At 35.9% G+C, this 17,555-nt stretch overlaps 1 protein-coding gene across 3 annotated transcripts in view; it reads right to left on the bottom strand.

Annotated features, from left to right (window-relative positions):
* drp2 (dystrophin related protein 2) overlaps positions 1–17,555 on the bottom strand; it is a 466,042-nt gene that overhangs the window by 75,444 nt on the left and 373,043 nt on the right. For all 3 annotated transcript variants that reach the window (XM_039766030.1, XM_039766031.1, XM_039766029.1), the window contains exons 4-8: positions 16,147–16,267; positions 8,897–9,165; positions 2,961–3,107; positions 2,290–2,368; positions 351–411 (exon numbers count right to left, since the gene is read on the bottom strand). In XM_039766030.1, the coding sequence (XP_039621964.1) occupies positions 351–411; positions 2,290–2,368; positions 2,961–3,107; positions 8,897–9,165; positions 16,147–16,267 (677 nt within the window). The remainder of the gene's footprint in view (positions 1–350; positions 412–2,289; positions 2,369–2,960; positions 3,108–8,896; positions 9,166–16,146; positions 16,268–17,555) is intronic.

Raw genomic sequence — 17,555 nt, forward strand, 5'->3', positions numbered from 1 at the left:
AAAATATAAAATTAATAGTAAGTTGATTTATATGGCCAATATACATGCAGACTCATTACTCATTATGAGACTCGTTTAATTTCTGTCACTAAGTGAGAAATAAAAAGAGGCTAATACTTTTAATGAACTCTGATTATAATTTCAATCTGATTTTTGTTCAAACCTTAAAGAGCAAATTTGCTGACCAGGTACAATTTAAATAGTATATATTATAAAACTCCCCATATCTCCACTGCTGGCAAATGAATTTTCTACCAGACAGGGATACGAGGGAAGTTACCTTTGGATGCTCAGTGCAGATAAGCATTGCATGTCTCACAAATCTGCTAGGTCATTTCTAGAACACTTACTTGATATAGTACGGCACTTTGTTGGGAGAGATGGCCCGTTCCCAAGGAATCTGAACAGAACCTAAAACAAATGCAAAAAAAAGAAGAATTTATTATGAATCTTTTGAAGTGGACATGTAAAGATTTAATATTACCAATGATTTAAAAACTGTTTCATGAACCATAAAGTGACTAGTTTAAACTGTTATAAAAATAATGTATATACGACATATGCTGCATGGGTACAAGATATATACATAGACATGCTGTGTATAGAATTAAACAAAGGACAAATTAGTGAAGCACTCTAGGTTTATCTCTCCATTAATTTTCACAATTTGGACAAGTTGCTTATTTCATTAACACTAAAAACTGCTGAGCATGAATAAATAAATTCTACACACCGCGCATGTCCTTAATTTTCACATAATAGTGATTTAACACCACTACTTATAAACTCTTAATCGTATTACCACATGAGCAGATTTTATATTGCAAGGTAAACGCAAGTATTTCTATTCTGGCAAGTACAAGACACAGGAAAGGACAAATTCTAATAAAGAAATATACAGTAACCAATCAAAAATAAATGTTTGCATTTGATTAGGTGATATGGGTGGGCAATGGTTAGCACTGCTCCAAAGTCCAGGATTAAAATCCCACCGTGGGCGCAGAGTTTGTACATTTTCATTGTATTCACGTGTTTTTTTCCCAAGTACTCTATTCTGCTTTTCTCTCTCAATGAAGTGGCGCACAGGCGGTATGATCTGCTGGCTCTGTATCAGTGTTTGTGAGTGAATGTGCCTCGCCATGCAATGGCATTACATTCAGTGCTGGCTTCTACCTCATGTAAAAATACTGACCAGATAGGTTCTTGCCACACATAACCATATAATTGAATTCTTTGGTTTAGAGAATTAATTAATTCATTTCAAGATGAAAGTAAACTCAAAAAGCAAAAGTGAGGATGATCAAAAATCAAGTGTTACCTAGAAAAAAGTGACATGCTTTTATACAAGTAAATTAGTGAATGAACATGCAAACTGGGCTGGGATCCTATTTAAAAATAAACATTGTAGTAGTGAACATATATGACAGGAACTACAGCAATGAAAATCAAAAAATAAATAACTGATTTATAGCAAAAGATATGCTTTTGTGAATAGGTGCATCACATTAATTAAAGCATATTTTTCTATAAATACATTGTGAAGCTTTTAAAACTTATTTGGCATTTGCAACAAGGTCACTATGGGAAACCGATCTGCCAGAGTGAAGATATAAAAGGTGCTATACATCAAAAACTGCTTGAATGATTTATTGATGGATAAGCATTTTTATGTCACATAATCCTCAATCCTGGCTCCATTAAGTTCAAGGCATTCAAGTAACTTCTTTAAACTACTAAAGGTCATATCTTCACAATTCATATTGATATATGAGAATTGTCCCACAGGTTTTAGCTTTTTAATGGAAAACCACATGTTATGCGTAAAAGAATGGTGGCAGAATGAATAGAAATGATCAGCGGATGCAGTCACTCACACAGAATGTATAGTAGTAGTTAGACATTACAGACTGTCATTCACCTCCCACAGAAAGTAACAAACAACATAGCTAAATTTTTATTAACACTGCCTGCCTAGCATTTGTCAGATAAAACAAACACACAAAAAATCTTTAAAAGTCCAAAAAATGAAAATATAAACATTTGAAGTATGCCTTTAATAAGAATTTAAACGTATCAGTACTTCAAAATCACCAATGTTAAATCAATACTTAAAGTGTATATATTAAAACAGTGTCTCCATATATAAACATTTATGGGTTAATTTTTAAACAATGAATTTTAATTTAACACAAGAGATTTTGCTGTGTAGTTAAAAAAAAAAAACAAAATTGCTTTTGTCTTCTGTTGATGAATGAGTTAAAATTCGTTATTAAAGCTTATGCTTCTTACTAGATAGAAAATGCTGAGATCCAGGTCCAAAATCCCTGTGAGCATCTTGGAGCTGTTTTAATCTCTCATCTATAGAATTCTGTAGGAGAAATAAAGTGAGTGACCATGTTGAACTGTAAAACACGATAACCACAAAGGAAATTTGGAGGCTTGAAAAGACATAATGGTTGGTGAAGCTCACATTTCTACTAATTGCCCTTGTTACACATTCGCATTTAAGCTATTTATGAGCCTAATGATCATTTAGAGGAGGAACTAAAGGAAAAGCAACTGCTAAGCTTGCCTAATTTCTATATTGTTCCTGCATATAGAATTTCCAAAGACTCAATCATTAAAGATGTTAAATGGGTATATTTTATTTCCTGATGGCACTGACTGATAGCCGACTATCCCCATGACAACACAAAATTGGCAGCTCACTCGAGAATTTGGTTTCAGCACATTTTTGTAGATATCATTTCAGTACACTCCCCTGGCAGGCAAAGCCCCCAAAGGGATTCAGTGGAGGAGGCTGAAATCCATTAGAAGGTAGAATATGGCAATTAGAGTTAGACCCTTTTAATATGTCTGTCCTAGCTCTAAAGCCACTGCCACCATTAGCAGATTGCCAGCTTGTCATACATCATACTGAAGGGTGTGGATTAAGTTATTTGGAAAGAGAGCTTCTGTACCTGTAGCTGTTTCCATCTGGTGTTCAGCTGCTCAAGAGTGCGGGCATTTTCTCCAGACAGGTGAACATCTGCAATAGCAAGCTGGTGTGCAATGTCGTTAACATGCTTCATCCCTTCTTTGACCTGACCTAACTCTTCTTTGAACAGCTAAAGAAATAAAAGTGTAGGTTACTGCAAACACACAAAGTACAGCTCAACACTGACAAACACTGTGATGAGAATTAGTCATTAACATGGAAATGGACGCAATGATTTCAAAAAAGATTTCATTTATTGTGCAAACAAAAAACTTGATTCTGTTCAACTCTGCTGCTGCATTCGGTTTTAAACTGGAGATGAGCACCTTAAAACTGTTCATAAGAAGACTATGAAGAATTAGTGTCCTCTGCTGACAGAACAAACAGCTCATCAATGGACTTTTCCCAGCTTCTCTACACTCGGCCCTTGATCCACTAGACCCAAAACGGTCTTCTCCTGAACTGTCCTTTACCCTCTGCACACTCACTACCATTGGATGTCTGCACACTTAGTTTATACTCCCATGTCTATAGATCTTAGCTACTCACCTCTAATGCAGTGAACATGAACACATGTGAATTAAGTATTAATCCAATGACACCTTTGGCATCTTCTGATGCCAGCTTGTGTTGTCCATCAGGACAGGACACAATTGTACATAGCAGTACCCATAGGAGTGAAAAATCAAGAAAAGAGATCTTTTTAATAACTTTTTGGTTTCTCCTACACAACAATGATATCAGAAAGAAATAAAATGGAGACATTTTGGTTTTGGAACCACAGCAAAATTTTTTTTTCTCCAGCCTAACTAGTGTTTTTTTGTTTTTCTGTCCTCCTAGACATTTGACCTTACCTTGTTTTGTAGTTACTTATTATTTATTATTATTGCCTTATCTTATATGTTTTTCTATTCTTGTAACTTTCTTTTTGTCATTATGTAAAGCACATGTATGAAAATATGCTATAAAAATAAATGTTGCTGTCGATTTTACTCCTGAGAAAAAATGTCCCAGTGTTCTTACAATTGTCTTCTCTTGAGATCTCAGCAAATTTACACAAAGACTCAGATTTTCCTAATAGTGTGTTGGCATTTTTTTTTTTTGCATTTGGAAAGTATTTCCATTGTGGTCTCAGTAATATACAATGAAATGTACAGAAGAGTTGTTTGTGGTATTAAAACACTTTACTGTCACTACAAAACTGCATTCCTTCCTTCTGAATAATACTATTAGTTGCCCTAATTTATATTATTGTGCTCTGGTGAGATGTGTTGCGTAGTGGTTAAGACTTTGGACAAAGCCTGAGGTTGTTGGTTCAAATCCCACTACTGGCACCACAAGCAAGTCACTTCATCTGCCAGTCCTCTAATTGCAAAAACAAAAGAAATCTAACCAATCATGTTTCAAATGCTGCAAATCCTTATGATAATGTCCAATAATAATAGTCTTAAAGGAGATTAAAATACGATCTCACAAAACATAAGATGCTTTTTAAACAGATTTCTCAATTTTGACTTCTTTTATCTCAGTTATATCTCATGTCCAATTTTTGAATATTTCTCTCCTAAGGAAATTTAAGAGAAACATCAGTGGCAAAGTTGATTCATAAACAAAACCTAAATGAGAATCTCTTTTAAGACTCATGAGCCACCAAAGATCAACCTTTGAGCAGTAACATCACCCTATGTGTATGTAAACTAAAATGACGGTGTTGGAAAAGTGAGAGGAAATGGAGAAAAACTATATAAATGATTATAAAAGTCTACAACACAGTAGTCCTTTTTGAGAAACAGTTCTGCTTTTCAAAAAGTTTAAATGAAAATGTGAGAAATCTGAGAACTTAGTTTTCAAATATTGATTGCTATTAAACCCAGCCACAATGATGGAATAGATCCTGAAAGCTTTCAGTAATAAAAGTCTATAAAGTATGTAATAGAATACAACCCTCAAAAGCAAACATGTTAAATGATTACACAAGAGGGTTGCAAAATGACTGACTGACAACACTAATGATGTCTGGCACCCAATTTACTCTATAAAATGTAAAATTTACTGGAATGTAGTCAGTGGATGCTCCGAGTCCATATCTTACTATGGCTTCTAACGTTTCTGGGGTGAACATGCCAAACATACAAATTCATGAATTTCTCCAAAGTATAAAAGTGTTTATTTTTTTACTCGACTAAAACTTTTTCTGAGACGCATGGGCTTTCTTAGTCACATCACTTTTCTTCAGGGGAGAACAAAGCCCAGAGCTTTACTGTGATGGAATCGGTGTTCGTCAGGACAGGGAACACATGCGCACCTGAGAGAGCATGCCTGTGGACTGTTAGGTGAGTATCCTGGTTTTAGTGGCAGAAAATAGTAGTTTGTGGATTGCTTTAGTTTCCTAGAATTATGTAACAATTGTGAAATGTGTTATTTATAATTGAGGCATTCCACTTCTTTATTACACTGTTCTTTCATTCTGTGTAGAGTATCAACAATTTCAATTTTTGAAATTGCACAGAATGCAGGAATCTGTCATCACAACAGTGCTTACCTTTCTCGTGTAATGGCAAGCTAATAATGTATAGTCAAGACAATGACAGATAGGCATGATTGGCTCAGAAAATCATCAAGGAATGACCTACAATGCAAGAATAAACCTTCATCAATGTCTAGCTATCTTGGTTTGTTTGTGGTTGGTCATTTCCTATCTTAGTGGGACTAACCATTGTTCTATCAACAAGTATCCACTGAACTCACTGGATTTTGGTCATGTGAGTCAATTCACATTTGCTTATTGGCCTGGTGTCTCTGTCTGGACTTTAACCTGAAGTAATGTAGGCCAAGCACACTTCTAAGATGTCAGCCAGCAAAATGCAAAGAAGCTGCTCACATCATGGAGAGCAGCAGAAGAACCTTCCATCCTCCCTCTAAGATGCAAGCAGTGCACTTTCAGGTGACATCAACCTAAGCTTTCTCCAAGCACTTTACTTCTACGCATACCTCCAGATGGCTACACCTGGCTCTGGCATGGTTTGGGAGGTGAATGAGTTGGATTTAAGCCCCAGTCGCTTGGTTATGGGATGACAGTGCTATTCACTGTGCCACAGAGCACACCCATGTTCTACAATGCAGACATTATATTCGACAACGACTTTAATTAACTTAAGTGTATGGGAACTGGAGGAAGGGTTTCACTCTAATGAACAACAGAGAGTAATACATGAGAGAAACAAAAACAATAGGTACTCTTAAACATTCATGACTATCCATCATATACCACAGATTAAACTTACTTATGAATTGTTTAAATGAAAGCCTCCTGTAAAGATTTTCTTCTAACACAGTGGATAAATATGAAAACATTGAATGCTTTACTTTACTGAAGGGACTGCTACTTCCTCATCTGTGATAAATATCATGTTTGTGCTTTTTGTTGTTGTAGTAAATAATGATGCACTAAAACAGAATGTTCTAAGTGTAACTATAGAATTCTAATGATGAGGTAGGGCTTACATTTCAGGAAAATTAATTTTAAATAAAATTTTTAGAAATATATAAATAAAGCCATATATATTGAGTTAATTCCAGAAGGAGCAGCATGGGTCTAGTTTTGTAAAACGAGTAAAAAGCAAAAATGGACATATTGTTCTTACAAAACAACCAAATTGACATTGGTAGATTTTTTATTGTGATGTTAACATTCAGCTATTTTTTTCTTGTAATGTGTTCTATCAAAGATAGCATTATTAACCTTGGTGACTTCAGCATCCATGTTAACTGGACTTCTGCTACTTTTTCTTTATATTTTCTAACTCTCTTTCAGTCTTTTGGACTTAGTCACTCTCCATACATCTCCAAAAATTTTGGTAGACACTCTGAATCTTTCAATTGCTTGATGACTTGTCTTGTCTTGTTTTTTAAACTCACTCCATCATTGAGATGGTTCTTCTACATATTTAAAAGACTTCTTCATCTCACCGCTGTTCATGCTGCTCTACCACTGAGGATATGCTCTTCCTCTTTGAGCACACATAATCTGTTGTGTTTGGTAATGAAGTAAGCACTCTGTTCTATGGTGTTCTTTAGGTTTCTTGTGGAGATCTTTTCCAGTTCACAACGGCCTTAGACATATGCATATGAATTTCCATTACTATCCTACATCTGAATTCAAACAGCTTCTTGTAGGATTTGGAACTTGTCTGAAAAAACCTGATAACTTCTCACTAGATTTTAACTCCAGCCATCTTCTACCTTAATCCTTGAATGCTTTCTGGTGTTTTTCTGAGGGTGTCAGGATTTTTTTTGTTGCTTACAGAACACTGCCAGAGTCAGACCTTTCATTCTGCCATCAAATACTCAATTACACTAGTGTGACTTCATGACCTCTTCACTAAACTATGGTGTTTCTCTTTTAATGGTCTTCATGCTTGAAACATTAACTGACTACAAGTTTAAAAAGCTGCTGCCATAGTTCTAACACAAAGTAATCTCAAAAAGAACATCTCCCCTCCCCTAGTTTACATGTATGGCATTGCATTTCATTCACAAATGCCCTTCTGTGGTGTACAGCTGTTAATTTCAAAACCCCAGGTTATCTTTGATCACAGATCCCCTATCGGTGTTGCTCTTGAGTGCTCCTTCAGTTTTCTCTGGAAGCCACTGCTCATGAAGCTTCATTGGAATAGTCTTTAAAGTTTCATGTAGAGACATTCCTATTCCTTCTTGAATTTCTTTCAACTGTAATTGCATTCTTATTTCATTCTTCAGTAAGAACTTTACTATTTCTACCATGATTCAGGCTGTTCATCTACTCTGCTGTAATATTCACTTTAAACTTCACTTAATGTACACTTCAGTCTTTAACTATAAGACATTGTTTCACTGTATAATTTATAATGTATAATTTTTTCTTTGTAAAGCAGCTTGTGAATGGTGCTATATAAAATATAGATTAACTGATTGATTGACTTAACTTGCACTCTGGGTGTTTGTCAGAGAAGTTTATTTCACATAGAGAGAGACAGAAAGGTTAGGAGTACGTGATGATACAGCGCATTACCACACCCACCACATGACAAACCTCCTCAGGATCGCAGATTAGGACCCGAGTGCAGCCATGCAGCAGGTAATACCTCAGCACCACACTAGTTCAGATGAAATGGAACAGTGTGAGATTTGTAATGGTGGCTGGAGTGCCAATTCTGCCACCACCCCCAAGGGTTTTGCCTGCAGGTTGGAAAGCCTACATGCAGGGCTGGATGCAGATTAATGTCATGCCCAGGACAGAGTAATTGCAGGTTAAGGGCCTTGCTCAAGGGCCCAAAGAAGTAGAGTCACTTTTGGTGTTTACAGGATTTGATCCCGCAACCTTCTGATTGCCAGTGCAAATCCCTAGCCTCAGATCCACCACTCCACCCCATTATTTCACATAGACCTTGGATTATTCAGGGATTTCTTCCAGAATATCTGCCCCATAGCAGTTTGCTGTTCCAGTTTATATATCTTGAAAAAGCAGGTTCAGAAAATGGATGAATAACTGGATATTCATATTGTACCATAGCAATTTCACAACATACTAGAAACCGTTTGTTTTTCTCCATGAAACAACCAAGAGCCATTTACTCTGATGAACTAAATGAATTTCTTAGGAAGTGATTCTTTTTCAAAAGAGCATGGTGACGCCACCATATTCCTTAATCCCACAGGATTACGGCACAAATAGTAAATCAGTTTACTAAACCTAATAATATCACATAATTATTATGAGACATACAGTAGGTATGCCATTTAAGATGAAATGGCCTGAATGAGCTGTAAATAGAAATTAATGCAAATGATGACATTGTGATGTCCAGGATACATTTAAACCTTATATTTTTTCATGTCCAACATTACGCTTCTTTCTTCTTTAAAATTCTAAACACGTACCTTAGTAGCATCGATGTGGTCTTGCAGGGAGTCAATAAAGAGGTCCCCTACAGGTTCCCAAGCTTCTCGAACTCCCTCACCCTGATCTAAAGCTCCACTCAGTTCTTCCATGTTGGCCTGCAACTCCAGCAACCGCTCCAATGTGCGCTCCATGTGCCGGTGGCGATCAATACAACGAGCGGTCAACTTTTCCCATAGGTCACTGGCCACATTTGCCTGCTTCCAGACAGACCGGCTAATATTCTGGATCCTCCAGCGGGGTGATACATCTACATAAGGACATACAATAATTTATTACATAAATTCTAGGGAAAAACTACAGTAACCAACTTTGCCTGGGGCATGAAATATGGGAAATGTACTGCACTTACAGTATAATAGAATTTTCATATACACAGGATTAGATTAATATCCATAGTGCCTGAGGACTATACAAGGCAGGGGTGTCCTCTTCCCTGAGTCAAGCTTAAACCTGACAGCATACCTAAAAGAAGGAATCGCACTATGTTTCTGATGTTTTGAGGAGGCTGGACAGCCACATCACTGGGGTTGTCAAGTGGGATCCTACTTTCATCAACGTTTCGCTGACTAGGCCCACGATGTCTCCAGTTGCCTCGGCAGTGGTATCTGGCGTCCTAGAACCACCCCAGGCCAATTCACCCTGGGTTTGTTGCCGCTGATCTTCCTCTCCTTTGCTGGATTTATGGGCTCAATGTCTCCTTCTAATTTGATCCATGTGCTTGACTCACTTTCTTCAGGGGGGCTGATATCCTGGTGAGATTCCAGTCGCTGGACTTCATTCGACTTACTTGATTCACTTCTCCAGAAGTACTTATCAATGCGAGGTCCCTTTTATCCCTCCTTCAAGCACCCTTTCTTTCCTTGATGTATTTTCAAGCCCCTGATAGAGGTTGAGCTCTTCCAGCCACAGGGGCAGACCAGCAGTGTCTTCTCAGAGGCTGATTTAGCACATTCCTTCCTCAAGGTCTTTTCCGTTCCTAGGTCTGTATCCACATCATCCAGCCGTGAGTCTTCTTCCACCCCAGCTCTCGCAGACTCAAGGGATATCTTCTCTCTTATATTCGTAGCAGTTCATAGGTGTCTCCAGAACACAATATTAGTTTTACATGTAATTTACTTGATACCAAATTATGTAATGCATAAACAGAAATGATTATTAAAGTTTTGCTGTTATTTTCTTTTAGTTGCAGTGTTATATTTATTTCATAACAGAAATATTTAATAAGTTCTTTATGTTTTTCAAATTTTAGATATTAATTTATCGTTAGTATATAATATTTTTTCTAGATATTATAAAAAGATGGCCACACGGGCAGTATGCCAGGTCTCCACACTTATATTTATATACTAATGATATACTAATTAGAAAGCTGCCTGTTGCCATATTTATTTATTTATGGAGTATGCTTATTTATTTTCCAAGTATGCTTGTTTCCATAAAAAGACTGCTAAGGAACATGGGTAAATTCCCATGTTATCAACATCTGAAACCAAGCATTGCTTCATAATCAAGCAAAAAATAAAAACATCATATTATCAAATTAAAATTTATTGGTGTAGCTAGTGATGAGTTGTAAAGAAAATGTGACAGCGGTTATGTAACATGATATACAATCTTGATATTTACAAATATGTTAAATTAGGAGTTCTTTAATTACTGTGACATTTTGATATCCAAACTCCACCATGGCCAGTCCCAAGGCCACCTCACCAAAAAAATAGCAAGGCACAAAAATGTTTACACGAGTTAAACATACCTCAGCCTGGAAGGAGACATGTTTTTATTAAGAGGTTGTATAATGCTTTGTGGTGAAAGCCTAAAGGCACCAGAAGGTACAAAGCTGACTACCCTTCTCAAAACCAGGGCGATCAGCACTGGAATATGGAATTGGAGGACAATGTATGAAACATGAAGAACTGCACAACAGAAACAGAGATGAGAAACTATAATCTTATTGTTTGCTTGGAATTACAGACTGGACTGAAAACACTAATCTCAGCAGAGATGCTGCAGTACTAAAGGCATGAGGATAAACCATACCCAGAGAGTCGTACCAATGTTATCAAAAAAGCACATGGGCCAAGAATAATTTCTTCCCACTTTTTAAAGTAAACACTAGAAGATATATACAAATCCAGTGCTATGCACCAACAAATGAGAGTGAATAGGAAACCAAGAACCAGTTCTACAATAAACTACAATAACTTATAAATACCTATCCAGGAAAAGATGCTAATATCCCGATAGGCAACTTTAAATCCAAAATTGGAAGTGATAACACCAAGCATGAAAATTTAATTGGATGGCATGGACTTGGTGACATGAAGAAAATCAGAGGAAGTCTGCAGACATGTGTTGCCCTGAACAATCTGATAGTAATGTGTTCTCAAAAAGAGATACAAGTCATCTCGAATGTCACCAGACCACATGCATAAGAAACAGACAGATCACATCTAAATTAACTAGGAGTTCAGAAGATCCCTACAGTTTGAGAAAACGGTGAGATGAGCAGACTCATCTGAATCTGAACCAGATTCACCATCAGATATCTGTTTTCTAATATCAGGTCTGGCAAAAATGTCCTCTTTTGATTTAGGCTCAGACAAACCTTTGGCATAAACACATCAAACAGGCTTCATCTTTAGATAGACTTTGACAAACTGCTTCATTTAACCAAGCTTACTATGAAGGGTTAGTAGCAGCACTTTTTCTGGATCCACTAAGTCAGATCTGGAGATGTTTTGGGCACCCAGCTATAGCTTCTTTTTAGCTGGCCTTTCTTTCTGAGTCCAATGTAAATTCTTGGCTCTGCTCTGCCACTCACAGAGAAAATGTGGAAATTTTGTATGCCCTGATTGCTTATTTGAAAATATTAAATTATTACTTAAAATTAGTTAATTAAATGCATATATTAAATTATTATATACATTCAATAAAAAATATTAGAAATATAAAATTCAAACACATTTTAATTAAAATATTATTTAGTCAATTGTAGTGCAACAACAATAAAAAAAACTCTAATTGGCAGCTAGAAATTCTGTTTTGTGAAAAAATCTTACGTAATAGAGGAAAGCATTTTTCATTTTTTAACTTGGTTCCCGAAAATTTTTTTTAAATCAAATGAAATAATCGAAACAATTTTTTCATTGTATGCCTGTGCTACCAATGAGGATATCACTCTTCAGGATTTATTCTACATGAAACATTTAATGATTTAGATAATAAAGGTGTCACTTGCCAGGATAAGATGCCAGAGCTAATACATTTCATTCATGACAGAGTCTTCAGTGCTTTCCCAATTCATACCATTCTTTTACATTAATTAGTAATCGTTCTATGTTCAGAGAAACTAAGCATGTCATGGAAAGATAACGATTTTATTTGTAGTGCTTTACTCAGATTGACCCTCTTTACCTCCTAGCAGTTCTTCTCTATTTTATGGCACCTAAAATTAATACCCCATAAGTAAACTGTCTACATTTCTATGGCTACTGTAGAAATCCCTGATGCATAAACAGATACACTGTTACTCCTTTTGAATTATTCTTGTCAGTGCTACACTGTCAAAATCACACATTTGCAAAGAAACAGAAGTAAATGGGGGTATGTTGCTGTGCCAAAGGGGAAGTGCATGTGAAAAGTGAAGGGCTCTTTATTTCTTTGCTCTAGTCTGAAAAAAATATTCTGTTATCTTTTTTGTTTAATGTTTTACAGAATAAAAGTGGATGAATAGGCAAGTGGCAGTAGTACTACATGGGGAAGAAAACAAAGTTCTGTATTGTAAGACAACGCGACTGACTGTGTCTTACCGTCTACTAGTAGTATATGCTGTCCTTGAACATGGCTGAAGACAGATTACAGCTAAGGGGCCAGAGGAAACCAATTTGACTCGTTCATTTAATTGACAAGAGTTTTCAAAAATAGTGTAGCTGGTGACTTTTTGAAATTAATTGTGAATTCCTAAACATAATCATAAATTCCATTTTTGCTTAATATTGCTCAGCATGTTGACAGTGAAGGTGACTGCTTTATTCTGTTCAAATGTGGTAAAACTGTATTGGGAAATTTAAGTTCAGTGAGAAATGTCAAAGTAACAACTAGGGAAACATGAAGGCTTAATACAAATATTAAGCATTTATCTTAAGTAAAACTTATAATTTGGCAACCAAAAGCTGGAAGCCAGCTGTGGTGCCATTTATGATAATAATAATAATAATAATAATAATAATAATAATAATCTACTCTATATATATATATATAAATTCCTAAGCCTAAAAGTGCAATGATTTTATGTGACGTTTTATGTCACTTTTTTGTCACAATTTAAATCGGGCTTATTTTAAAACCTACATATATATGTTTGGTATCATTCTTTTCAGAAATTATCGAACTTTAATGTGATGTTGTTAGATTTTCAGCTTCTTATTCTGTTTTTAAATTATAAACTAAAATGTCAAGATAGTCATGGTTTTTAATATCAAGAAAGTCGTGGATTTTACTTTTGATTGAATAAACTTTCTTTCACATGAACAAGCTATTAAAAAAATTATCTATTCATAACACCAATGTTTGTATTTAGGTGATTTAGTTAGCTGAAGGTCAAGTTAGGATGACCCATTGCGTAACACTTTAGTTTTCACATGATTTTTCCTCTTATTTAAATGAGTCATATTTTTAAAAAAAGGGTTTTTTTTCTATAAGAATTTCAGTTAAAATGAATGCATTGTTTATTTTATCTCTTATAAACACTCATCGAGCATAGTGGACCTCAGTTTAACAGGAACACTCCTATCGGTAAGACAGTAAATATTTCATTTTCATTTCAAGATTTTTGCTCCGTTAAATAATAATTAACTTTTCATATTTATAGAATTTCATGATTTTTGACTCCAATAAATAATCATTTTTCTTTTGTACATTTACAGATTTTACTGATATTCTAGCCGCAACTGGGGGGTTGAGCGCCAAAGGTACCAGGGGGCTTGGCCCCCCTAGTAACAGTAATAATAATAATAACAATATACTGATTTAAAAGGCATAAAGTCTAAAGCTGTTTCAAAAGTTTACAATATTGACCACTTATAAGAATTTAGGTAGTTATTTGATATTGCTTGTGTGGTAAAATAATAAACAGTTTGATCAATCTGGTGTACGTGACAAAAGCCATGCAGACCCTGTCTTGTCCATAGTGCACATGACAAGTGCAACTTCTTGTTTCTCCTAACGAACAAAAAACCACAAGTGACCAACTGAAGAACTTAAAGGATGTGGTAAATGCTGATCCAAGCAAAATGTTCGTAAGATGTAATGTTTTGAAATTCTTGTGCAACTAAACTCATAAGACAAAGCTTTGCCCTATAAAAGATTTGGGACACCGACCCCTCGAGGCAGATGAAGGGCAGGTGTCCTAGGACTGTGCTTCTCTGTCATTTTACCCTTGCCTGGTGTGTATTAATAAAAGATGTTTTACTAACTTTAATTATATCTCTCTGTCTTCAGTCACAAGAAACGACACTATAGAAAAAGTGTCAACACTTGGCAAACAGACCTACTTTGTTCTCCGTTTTTGTCATCTGCATATTTCCTGTCCTTTACTGCGCCTAACAGCCTCCCGTGATAGTCAGAACAGAAATGAGATAATTTAAGGTTAGGAAGCAGAAGCGGGCACACTGCTGGAAAGTAAAACCAGCCCTGCTTGAATCAGAGCACTTGTAAAGATTGTCAATAAGAGGATGTTAAGTGGCTGCATCTTTTTAATGTCTTTTTATATTTCTTATTTAATTTGTTACACCAAGTGTAATGTGAAAATACACTTTGTACAAGTGGTTAAAGTTTGAAAGCGCTGCTTTTTTCTTACTAAATAGCTTTGATAAAGCCAGCTCTGCAATTTATTCAGTTATATTCAGAGAGGCCTGGTGCACAGCTGTCACATCATAGGGCTTTCATTTGGTAAATGTTTAAAGACAAGGGAAAGCTGCAGGCTTTTAAGTGGAAAGAAAAGATACAAAATTCAAAGCTTGACAATCTTCATAGGACTTTCCGCAGAGCAAAATGAAATGGGGGCAGAGCGTCTCAGGCATTAATCCAAAGCTCTTTCATTTGAAGCATCATTTAAATAAAACATCTTTTTAAGTTGTCCACCTCCTAGATAACAGACGTGTAAAATAAATTACTTTAGAATGAAGCTGGTAAATAAGAAAGGTAGAAAAATGCAATTAAAATCCCAGTCATTCCAATAAAGGCTCTGTCTCAGCCTTACTTGAAGCGGAAGTTCAATGCAATAAAATAGTTTATAGACAACTGGAGTCCTAACCCTGACTATTTAACATGAGCTTTTACTCTGACTCTCTGCTACAAGTCATTTGTTATAAGCTGTAAGTTATGTACTGTTATAAGTCATTCTTCTTTGTTGAATGAATCATTAGAAGCTTTTATTAGACTTCTTCTTTCTTGTCTGACACGAGTGTCCACAGCTGAAGTGTTCAAGCAATTCTCTCTCAGATACTAAAAGTCTTGTTCATTATAAATTGTTAAGTGTGCTTCATGTGTGGATTTTATATATGGCTTGCTGTTCAACAGAACAGCTTCTGACATTGTAATTCTGTTTATTTACAGTCATTGTGATAGGGCAAATTTTGCAGTGAGCACTTTCTTGACTACCATTTAAGTATGATGTTTACTTACATATTTGAAAAAATGTTATAGCTAAGAAAATTCATCCATCCATTATCCAACCAGCTATATCCTAACTACAGGGTCACTGAGGTCTGCTGGAGCCAATCCCAGCCAGCATAGGGCACAAGGCAGGAAACAAACCCCAGGCAGTAGCTAAGAAAATGCTTTACCAAATTCTATTTGATAAATCACATTAGATAAAATAAATTGATGTAAATTAAATTCCTCCTTTGATCTTTAAACTGCACACTACTGCCACTTATAGTTATCTTAAAATGATAAATAAATCAAATTTAAAACTGACATACTAACATGGTTTCTGCCTTGTGCCTGATGCTACTGGGATAGGCTACAGCAACCCACAATCCTAAAAACAGCTTTCAGCTATAAAAATGTTTATAAACACGAGGCTAGCTGAAAGGGTCTTTTTGCTTTCAATTATGCACTGTACATTAAATCACTACAATGTGACTAGAACTAAAATATGCTTTAATCAAAATGTCTGGTAAAGTCAGACAGATGGCAGAACAACTCTCTTCTTATAGCTCACCTTTGCTGTCAGGGAGTGTTTCCTCAGGCTCCTCAAAGGGATGCTGAGAAAGGAAGGCTTGGGCAGACTCCAGTACAGAGTAAATGAAAGGACCTCTGGACTTCACATCTTCCATGAAAGTCTACAAAATAAAAACAAACAGAAAAAAACAGCAAGCCTTATTATTTGACAGGTGAAAATGCATCACTCTTCCGTAGGTATTGTATAGGAGTGTGCAGTTGTGTGTATAAAAGTGAGACAAAGAGAAAAACAGTGTTACTTTCAACTGGCTGTGTCAAATTTGGCCTTAGACCAGGACATACAGAAAATATGTCTTCAGTTAGTTTGACCACTTTAGAACCTCTACAGTTGGATATCCAAAATTTACACAGGAGAAAGGTACATGTCCCTTAACTGTCAGAGCTCGTAGTCCCAGATTAAAACGTCATAGTGCAGGAAGCACCAGGAGTCTGATTCGCAGCTCAGAATGTAAAAGCCATTTGGGAGAACACCTCTTCAGCTACAGCAGCTCGAGGAAAGGTATTGGCTTGAAGAAGAAAAAGATGGTGGCAACGTTTTTTCAATATGCTGTTTGTCCTCTTTGATAAACTTGCACTTTAGTATCACTGTATAACCTATTATGTTTATATATTGGGAGCTAAGGGTTTAATAGTAGTGATAAGCAAAACAGTTTCGAAACTGACACTAAAACAGAAAAAACAAAGAAAATCCAAGAATAAATCCCACATCTGTGTTCCATTTCTTACCAATATAATTAGCTGTGTCACTATTGGATCTTAAAATGAAATCATAAAGAAAGAAGAAAACATCACCAGGTAGCATCAACACTGTATGGAACTGAATAGATAAGTGAAAACCTCAAGATGTTACAGTATTAAAGTTATGTAAAGTAAGCGGTGTACGACTCAGCCAAGAACAGCCACTGCAGCATTCACGTGCCATCTGACTTTGGAGCTGTCACTTAAAATGTTTCACACGTTTCCACTTCAGTGCATTCGGGTGAGTTTACAGTCATATTTTAAGAGAAATACAAGGCCACTCATGATTTCTTACTTGTCTGTAAAACAAAGCAATTAACGATATTGTAATTGTTTTGGTGAAAATAAGCTAACGTATTAAAAGTGCAGTTGCTCCATTATGCAATTTGACCACAAAAATGCCATTTCTGACTGACTGGTTTATATTTTTCATTTTATACAATTGACTGAGGTGAAAGTGCAGTGTTAAATAACAACTCTGAAAATTCAATTAGCATTGCTTCTCTGAATTGTCCAACTCGGAATCCAACAAGAAATTTCTGACCAGGAAACTTGGATTCCTGTGTATCTGATAACATTTAAATGCAGCACAACCTGTTTTTTAGTATTATTCTTGCTGCTTTAGGTGTGCTACAGGTTTGTAATACAACT

Source organism: Polypterus senegalus, chromosome 10 (genome assembly GCF_016835505.1).
Source record: "Polypterus senegalus isolate Bchr_013 chromosome 10, ASM1683550v1, whole genome shotgun sequence".
Taxonomy (NCBI): Eukaryota; Metazoa; Chordata; class Cladistia; order Polypteriformes; family Polypteridae; genus Polypterus; species Polypterus senegalus.